This window comes from Hermetia illucens, chromosome 5 (genome assembly GCF_905115235.1).
Source record: "Hermetia illucens chromosome 5, iHerIll2.2.curated.20191125, whole genome shotgun sequence".
Classification (NCBI taxonomy): Eukaryota; Metazoa; Arthropoda; class Insecta; order Diptera; family Stratiomyidae; genus Hermetia; species Hermetia illucens.
In genome coordinates this window covers 98,539,341-98,549,077 of record NC_051853.1, presented here as the reverse complement: position 1 = coordinate 98,549,077, position 9,737 = coordinate 98,539,341, and the positions used below count along the sequence as shown (strand labels likewise).

At 45.2% G+C, this 9,737-nt stretch overlaps 1 protein-coding gene across 1 annotated transcript in view; it reads left to right on the top strand.

Annotated features, from left to right (window-relative positions):
* Positions 1–323: 323 nt before the first annotated feature.
* LOC119657882 overlaps positions 324–9,737 on the top strand; it is a 30,468-nt gene continuing 21,054 nt past the window's right edge. Inside the window, exon 1 of the mRNA XM_038065013.1 lies at positions 324–542. Within this exon, the coding sequence (XP_037920941.1) occupies positions 521–542 (22 nt within the window). The 5' untranslated portion in view covers positions 324–520. The remainder of the gene's footprint in view (positions 543–9,737) is intronic.

Below are 9,737 nucleotides of genomic sequence, written 5' to 3'. Positions count from 1 at the left end.
AGTACTATCAAGGCTGATAAGATTTTGGAACATTTCGGAAAGGTGGCATGGTTTTTAATTTTGTATTGTGCAGTAATTTTTCAACCCGTTTAAAGAAAGGTCCCATCGGTTTTTCTTAAAGCAGCAATAGATTGCTAACTAGCATTTTCATTGAAATTAAACTACCGTCCCAGTTAGTGTGATGAGTTCTGAAGCTGAAAAGGGTTTTGTTGTTCCCGACCACTTGACCAGGGAAGTTTTCCGGAAATGCCTTGAAAAGATCTCAAAGAGGATAACATCCGAATCGTCCATTTCGAAATAACAGCTGGGAGCAACCCCGGTGACAATTACACAAGCAAAATATATCGCTGCAAAGTCATATATAACCAACCACATACTGAGGACAAGACAGTCCACCTAATTGGTAAAAGCATTATTATTCCCACTAACATGCCCGACAACGATTTAAGTGACAATGGGATCATAGAGAAGGAAATGGATGTTTACCAAGAACTGCTACCGAAGCTGAGCAAATTCTTAAATGGAACAGTCGTGGCCCCAAAGTGAGTTCTATACCAGTTTAAAAGAATGTATCTGAACCTATTGTTGGATGTAATGCAGGTGCTATGACATTTTCACCCAACCAAATTAGAAGGCAATACAAAATATATGGTGGCAACTTCAGCACCGAAGGCTAATCAACCAACAACATCAAACCGCCCTGGTCAAACGAGATGAATAAATATAGAAGAATACAACTTTGAGACCGTTGATAATTTCGCCTATCTAGGGTCGAAAATCACAACCGTTACCAGCTACGATGATGAAATCCGCGCACGGTTGTAGTCAGCCAACAGAGCCTATTTCAGCTTACAAAGACTGTTCCGCTCGAAACGTCTCACCATAGGGTCAAAGCTCTTACTGTACAAGACTATGATCTTGCCAGTCCTCATGTATTCCTCGGAAACTTCGGTTCTTAGCAAGAAAAATTACGAACTCTTGGCCGCGTTCGAGAGAAGAATCCTCCGAAGAATTTTTGGTCCTCTACGTGAGGATGGACGATTCCGTAGCCTACACAATGACGAAATCTATGGTTGTGGATAAAATCCGGCCCAATAAGTTACGGTGGGCGGGTCACTTAATCCGTATGGATGAGGATGATCCCGCCCGGAAAGTCTATAAGGGAAATATTCATGGTAGAAAAAGAAGACGAGGCAGACCCTGCTTAAGATGGAGGCGTAGGGCAGGACGCCAGACAGCTTTTAGAGATATCGAATCGGTGGACCTCGGCGCAAAAACGGGATGTCTGGAGTTCCTTTGTAAGGCAGGCCTAGACCGGATACCGGTTGTTGCGCCGTTGATGATTATGAAATCAGAACTTTATTTTCGAGAATATGAAAGCATTGGGATACACGTGCGCCGACCGAGTAAGCGGACTAAATGCCGACCATTTGAAGGTAGTGTTGAATAAGATCGCTAATTCCATGCAGCTTCGATGAAACTACTTGAAGAAGTAAATACTTAGTTATAATTCTATTATAACCTTATGGATCACCAGACAATCAACAACAAAAGGTTTCGCAACTACTCTAAGATAATTTTGTGGGTAGAGTACAACCTCGGTTTGCCTCGATCGTCAATGGGGCTGGAACTGATGTCCGGGCTAGGTCTACCTCACTAAGTGACTTGAGACATCCAGTTTTGAGTTCAGGTTCACGGCAGGTAAGGTCTGCTACGTCTTCTTTCTCTACCGTTCAACATCCTCACACAGACTAACTAGCCCGCCCATCGCAGCCTATTCACCCGGATTTTATTCACAACCAGGCGGCGGTCATATCAATCCGGGATTATCCACCCAAAAATTCTTCGAGAGTTCTTCACTCGAACCAAATAAGAGTTCGTAGTTTGTCTTACTGAGTATGTAATGATTATTGTCTTACAAGTGGGGGCTTTGACAGTTTTTGTCAGTGGAAATATGCTTTATTGGCTGCGAACAACCGCACGCAAATTTCGCCGTCATAGCAGTTACCGGTTGTGATTTTCGACCCTAGATAAGAGAAATTATCAACGTATTCTGCTATCTTTATTGCCCAAGTTGACCAGCGCTATTTAATGATGTTGTTACTTTTGTTTTCGATGCTGAAGTCTTTCGTCTTGCCTTGATTAATATGCAGCCCTGTCCTGATCGCCGACAGTTCGATTTAGATGAAAGCAGTTTGTACAACTGGGTTTGTGAATCCCATTATGTTGTTGTTCCCATTTTGTTGATATCATCATAGGTGGACAGTTGGCTGAACTGGAAACGAATGGTTCCTCTTACATTTACCTCAGCATCACGGACCATTTTTCCAGCATCAGAGTAAAAAAGGATGTATGATAAGCCCACCCTCCTCGTTCAGTCCGCTTGTCAACTACACCTGAAGAGTCCCCCGGACCGTAACGTGGATGGTATGAAGTTAGTCTGTCAGTTTTGACTGTTCAGCCGGCCACTGATCGGATGAAAAATTATGCGGACAACCGATCAGACATGTTCGTTTAGGCTGGGAGTGAAAATTTCATGTTTTTTGAAGCCGGGAGCGAGAACATTAAAACATTAAACACTTTTAAGGTATTGTTGAAGACCTAAAAAGAAAATGCTATATTTTTTTAAGGAATATAGCCATCTGGGGTATCAAATGAAAGCCCTCGATCAGTACTCTTCAAAACGAAGGTTAGTTTTGACACTGGTTAAATAGGGGAGAGTTGGGGGTCCGAAAGCCATCATTTATTTAAAGTAGCCCTCCTCGGAAGCTACCCAGCAGAAAAATCTGAAACAAAAACATAGCATCTAGGCGTCGAAATACCCTCCGTTGCGATATTTACTCAAATAAAGTTAATAATATAATATAATCCGTATTGTAGTAATATAGCCCTTAATATAAGGCAACATACTGGAAAATTTGGTAGAAATTCTACTATTATCAACAAACTTATAGTAGGTAAAAGTTGCATCAAATTACTACTACCTAAAAGATAAAATGTCACTAACATATCGAATTAGATATCGGGCAGATTCTACGTATGTGCAATCGGGTACCCAAATAATAATAATAATAATAATTATGCCAAGGCTTTCGACAGCGTTCCGCATACCTGGCTAATCGACATCCTACATCTGTATCACATTGATCCGAAACTAATAAAGTTCTTGGCGACAGTCATGGAAGGGTGGCATACCACCTTATCAGTCCGTACATCTGAGGGTGCTAATACCTCAGAGCCCATCCGTATACGGAGGGGCATCTTCCAGGGGGATTCGTTGAGTCCCCTTTGGTTTTGTATGGCACTGAACCCCCTTTCATGGCTACTGAATGATGCTAGAGGGCATGGTTTTGCAATAAAGTATGACCTACGTGCTAAGCGACACACTGACACGCGAACTGACACACTTGATGTACTTAGATGACATCAAGCTGTATGCTGGTACTGACGACCATCTTAGAAGTCTGTTGCGAATAATAGACATGTTCAGCCGTGATATTCGGATGGAGTTTGGATTAGACAAATGTCGAATCCAAGCCATCCGCAAAGGTCATCACGAGCCGCATGCCGGACACAGCATTGGTGACCTCCACATCGAAGTTATGACCGAGACCGACTTCTATAAGTACCTAGGAATTCTGCAAGGAACCCATGCTCGAGTTGGTGATCTGAAGGATGCTCTACTGTCCGAATTCCTGCGACGTGTAAAGCTGGTGCTGAAATTGCATCTCTCGGGGAAGAATAAAATAAGCGCGTTGAATGTATTCGCCATCCCTTCACTGGCTTATGCATTCGGAATATTACCGTGGACGAAGACCGATCTGGAAAACGTCCAGTGGCGGATACGGACAACTATGTCCAAATTCCGAATGCATCACCCAAAGCCTGCCGTGGAGCGGATGAACTTGCCTCGTGACATCGGAGGTAGAGGCGTGGTTGACGTGGCAACATCATCGCCAAGTCGACTCCCTACCCGCTTATTTTTACAGCAAAGAGCAGGCGAGTCCCTTGCATGCGGCTGTCTGTAAGGCAGACTGTGGACTGACTCCACTTAACTTGAAGGATCGATCTTTCAATCCTCTGAGTGGGGTGAAGTCGGACCAAGAGCGGATCGATGAATGGAAGTCGAAGGCAATGCACGGTAAACACGTGAATTGTCTTTGGCAGCCATTTGTCGATTTGCATCTGTCGAACAGATGGTTGTGTGCTGGGGAGCTCTTTGCTGAGACGGAGGGGTTCATGTGTGCCATTCAGGATGGCGTGTTCGCCACCCGAGCTTATAAAAAGCTCATCATGAAAGAACGGGTGGAGAACGACCAGTGCAGAATGTGTGGTTTGGCGTTAGAGACATTGGACCATCTCATTTCTGGCTGTACTGTTATGGCACCGGTGCAATACATCACCAGGCATAATGCTGTATGTAAAGTTATCCATCAAAACCTTGCATATAAGCATGGGCTGATCACGGGAACATGTCCGGTTTACCGATATGAGCCGCAAGCAGTACTTGATAGTTCTACTTACAGCATGTATTGGGACCGGCAAGTTCTGACTGATCGCCATACCGCACACAATAAGCCTGACGTACTGTTAGTTGACAAGACGGGTCGCTCCGCGTACATTATTGATGTTGCTATCCCCCATAATAGCAACATTGAACGGAAATACGTAGAGAAGAAGGTGAACTATGAGCCATTGGCTCGGGAAATCAAAGAAATTTGGCGTCTCGAGCGGGTGGTTGTAGTTTCGATAATATTGTCAGCTACAGGTATTGTACCTAAATCCCTGAAGGCTTCCCTTGATGTCCTGGGACTTTCGCACAGTCTGGTTCAAACCATGCAGAAGTACACCATTCTGCATACGTGCTCGATGTTGCGGGAGGTGCTCGACGGATTCTCCCACTGACCTGCCACCGGCCGCCACCACCGGTGCCCCTTTTGGTTTTTAAGTAGGTAGGATCGTCCGAGCCTAAATGCTTGGCACTTAGTGCTAGCATTAGGTGAAATCCGGCATCTGCCGAGATTATGATAACTCGGAAATAATAATCGTTGGCGCAACAATCCATATTGGATATGTATGGCCTTGAAGTGTGTTAGAGCACTTCATTCAAGACGGTAACAGTACACTACAGTATACTGTAGGAGGCAATGTGGTCAGCATTGTGCTCGCCCGAGATTATTGCCTTGATTTGACTCAGGTACTCATTCACAGCTGAGTCGACTGGTATCCGACGTCAAATCACGATACAAATCCCATTGCCACCAGTGAGATTTCAACCGCGACCTTCTGTACAATAACCTTGTGCTCCAACCACTCAGCTATCCGGACACCCAAATACTCATACATTAAAGATCAAAAAACTTTTCATACCTGAAGCACCCATCTTCCAGTTTCCAACTTCTTTATAAATACTCCCGCACAACAATATCCCCTCATTGCCTTCCATGTCCAGAGTTGAACTAATTATATCGCTTCTTTTGGCAGCACGTAGATGGTGCTTTCAGTTCAACTGGCAACCGGGGGCACTCCGAGCTCTTCTGGAGTAACTGGCTGGCCGGACTGAACGTGGATGGCAGCCTGCCTGGAATGAAGCCTCTATGATATGGCCTGATGATATGCTAGGCATGTGGGACTATTCTACCTAGGAAGATAGCCGAGAATATCTTACAGATGGTACTCAACAACATGACAGTTCTAATTACTGCGCTCAGTGATGTCATATTTTTAAAGTTTGCTGTAAAACCAAACCTTATTTGTTTCGTTTCAATATCTGTCTCTCTGTTTGTATAACAGACACACCCAATTTATTTCGAAAAGGCGGAACCTATTCCTTTCCTTTTCGATCGATCGACTGTGAACTGGGTGCTTGTGATTTTGCTTTCTTCTATAATTTTTTCGAATTATTTGCTGATTGCATTTGAAATTATCATTTACATTTTTCCATATTCATTACTTTCCTCGTGGTATTAACTACTTCGGGTCTGTAATTAACAAAGTGAAGGTGTTTTCTTTGGGTGAATTCAATTTGAAAATTACAGTTGGAATAGTGGCTTTAATGGTCTGACTTTAAGTTACTGCCTTGCAAAATAGCAATTTATATATAACTCAGTGTGAGAGCGTCTGCCTTTCAATCGCGGAGCCGTCAGTTCGAAGTTGTGGAAATCTGCCCTGAACTTTTTATTTTTATTTTTTCAAACAATCTCGCAGTGTGTAATTCAGTCATCCAAATTACTCTTTGGCAAATTACTCTTTCCTGCCCCCTTCGGCGTGCTATTCCGTTTATATTTTAATTGACGCAACTTTTTATCTGTGCATAATAGTTCACCTGCGATTTCCATACTTGTAGGCAATTATAATATTTTATGTTTTATTTTATTGAATAATGGCGTTACCTCCAATTTATGACATCCGATGCGCGCAGTGTAACGAACCTGAACCGCGCGCTCTAAGTTCCTCGATTGCGACGGTTACTGCGGGAAATCTTACCACATCAAATGCCTAGGTATTCCTGCAGTATTCTTAGAGATTCGAGCAAAGTTCGCTAAAAACATATCTTATCGCTGCAACACTTGCCATGGCTCCACGCTGTCTGATGCAATACAGTTGCTCAATAAACAGTCCTCGACCTTGGCCGCCATTTAGCGCGCCGTTGAGACTTCCGCTTTGGCACCGAAGTCAAATGGATTCCGTCTACCGGCGGCTTCTACTGTATCTACTGTACCTCCAGCTGTGTCTACATCTCCTTCTGCCAAGGACGACCATACCAAGCCTCCCGATTCAGCCCAAACACTGAATTCCGCCGAAAACGTGAACCGCAACACTTGGGCAGTGCCAAAAATGCAGCGATCGACGTCGTCATCTGCGTGTTCCCGACGGCTCAGGAATCCGTTAGACGAGACTGTGACTTCCGAAAAGGCGCTTCCTACTGTGCATAACAATGTAGCCTCAACATCATCTCAGGAGTCTATGCACCAGGCCTCTCAATCTGTGTTGAATTCGCCTACAATGCCCTCCTACATCAGAGTTGGTTCCACTGGCTCTACACCCCTAATCCAGCGGCCATGCGACGAGTTACGGTCCACCGAGCCTCCTATCCTGTCTCTCTCCATCGCGCCTGCGACGGGACAATATCCGCAGCCTCCTCAGAAAGTTTCGAATCGGAAAGCAGCCGCCCCACTTTTTGACATCGTTCCTGCCGCCAACGAAGCTCCGCTTCCCGCTACCGTCATATATCCTGGCACTTCATTCATTCATACCGGTGGCCCCAAGTTAAAGGTGGCGTCCCCACCTAAACAGCTCTTCATCTCCAGGCTAGCGTTCACAACTTCTACGGACGATGTTCTGGAGTATATAAGGAGCAAAGTTGGTTTACTTTCTCCACTGTCCTGCATTAAACTCACAAAAGACAACAACACCGACCGGTGATTGCATCTTTCAAGGTTACTTATCCACACGAAGTTAATGTCCTCGGCAACCCTTCTTTCTGGCCTGAAGGTGCATTCATCAAGCCATATAAGCGCCCCAATTCGCGGGTAAATTTCAGGGCAACCCGCCTGCCTCGCCGAGCTATATAACTGGATCCATGTTCACTGTCCGTCTGTTTTATCAGAACGTCAGGGGTTTAAGAACCAAGCTGGGGACTTTCAATTTATCCGCGCTGGCTCAGCAACACCATGCCATCTGTATCTCCGAAACCTGGCTAGACGATGCCATATTATACTCCGAGTTCCCTGAAGGGTACTCAACTTTCCGCTGTGACAGGGACCGGGATGCTTCTCGTAAGTCCACCCGCGGTGGGGTCCTAATTGCTATAAAAAATTCACTCCCCGCCGAACTCGTCCTCTCCTCCTCTGGCTTTCCTTTTGATTGTGTTGCTCTTCGTGTCTCTCCGCCCAACTTCCTCCCGTTCATTGTTTCTTGTGTATATGTCCCCTGTGCCAGCCCTTCTCACCTGTATGAAGAATTGTTTGACAGTTTGTCTGAACTCCTTTCCGTGAGATTCCCTTCCCTCCCTTTCTTCCTTTGTGGAGATTTCAACCTCCCCATGCTCAACTGGCCTAATCATCCTAGCCTTCCAATTCCTTCCAACAACTTCTCCCATTCTTCCCTCCCACTTTCTTCCTTTATGTATACTTGCTCTGCCCTGAATTTCAATACCACCAAAAACTTCTTGAGCCGCACTCTCGATCTCTTCCTTTCCAACCTCCCCGAGCGCCACCTCTCTTTGTTTCCTAGCACATCTTCGTATGTAAAAACCGACGCTCACCATCCCGCGGTTGAATTTGAAGCGGACCTCCCTCGTTCAAAACCCAAAACCAAGCGTAAACCCACTAAGTTCAACTTCCGCAAAGCCAATTTTGACGGTCTGAACTCTGCTTTAGCGTCTTTCAACTGGGTACATATATTAAGTAATTCATCATGTGATCAAGCTCTTAACACCTTCTACAATTTCCTCTCTGATCTCCTCTCCTGTTATGTCCCTTCTTCCCCTCCCTGCCTACGTTCGTACCCAACTTGGTTCGCAACGGAACTTCATATTAACATTCGCTTGAAACATACACTGCGGAGGAAGTTTCGGGCTTCTAAAAATGACGCCGACCTTGCTCACTTTAAGGCTATACGATCTACTGTGAAGTCCATGGTCAGAAAAGCGCGTAAAAGGTACCTATTGAGCGTCGAAGCCGCCCTTCCCGCGGTAACTCAAAACCCTTTTGGTCTCACGCTCGCAACTCTCGTAATCCAACTCAATCTGTCCCTTCTTCTATCAGCTTCGCTGACTCCACTGCCAACTCCCCACAACAATCCTGCGACCTTCTCTGCACCTACTTCTCTTCAGCGTTTTCTCCCTCGAGCCCTTCACCCTCTACACCTTTCATAACCACAGACTCCTCCGAATCACTAGCCATTCCTCTCCTTACGCCTTCCTTGGTTGAGTTCCTCATTGGTAACCTTGACCCCAATGTCGGACCTGGCCCCGATGGGCTTCCTAATCTCTTCCTCCTTAACTGCAGAAAACACATTTCCCTCCCCCTGTGTATAATCTACAACAAAAGTCTACATGAATGCTACTTTCTCCGTCTCTGGAAAGAGACCCTTATCATTCCTATCCTCAAGAGCGGAGACCCTTCTCTTGCTGCGAACTACCGCTCCTTTTCTCTTCTCTCCTCTTGCTGCAAAATCCTAGAAAGATACGTCAACGACTGATTGACCGCGCACTTCCGTCACCTCATTGTCAAAAAGCAGCATGGTTTCGTGAAACATAGATCAACAGCTTCAAATCTTTTGGTCTTTACCAACTTTGTTGCTAAACGCTAGAATTCACGACAGGAGGTACATGCTGTTTATACTGATTTCTCCAAAGCCTTTGACAACGTTGACCATAACATTCTCCTCTCTAAACTTTCATCGCTAGACTTCCCTCCCTCAGTCATCTCCTGGCTTTCCTCCTATCTCTCATACCGTTCCTGCAAAGTTTCTTTTAATGGTCACTCATCTGGTTACTTCTCTCCTTCCTCTGGTGTTCCCCACAGCTCTACACTTGGCCCCCTACTCTTCCTGTTTTTTATCAATGACCTCGCCTCCATCCTCACCTGTCCGTATTTGCCTTACGCAGACGACCTTAAATTGTTTGCCTCTGTTTCGTCTCCATTGGACTGTGCTCTCTTACAATCCAACCTTGATAATTTAGCCCGTTGGTGTTCGGCCAACAAGCTAACACTGAATGTCAACAAATGCCA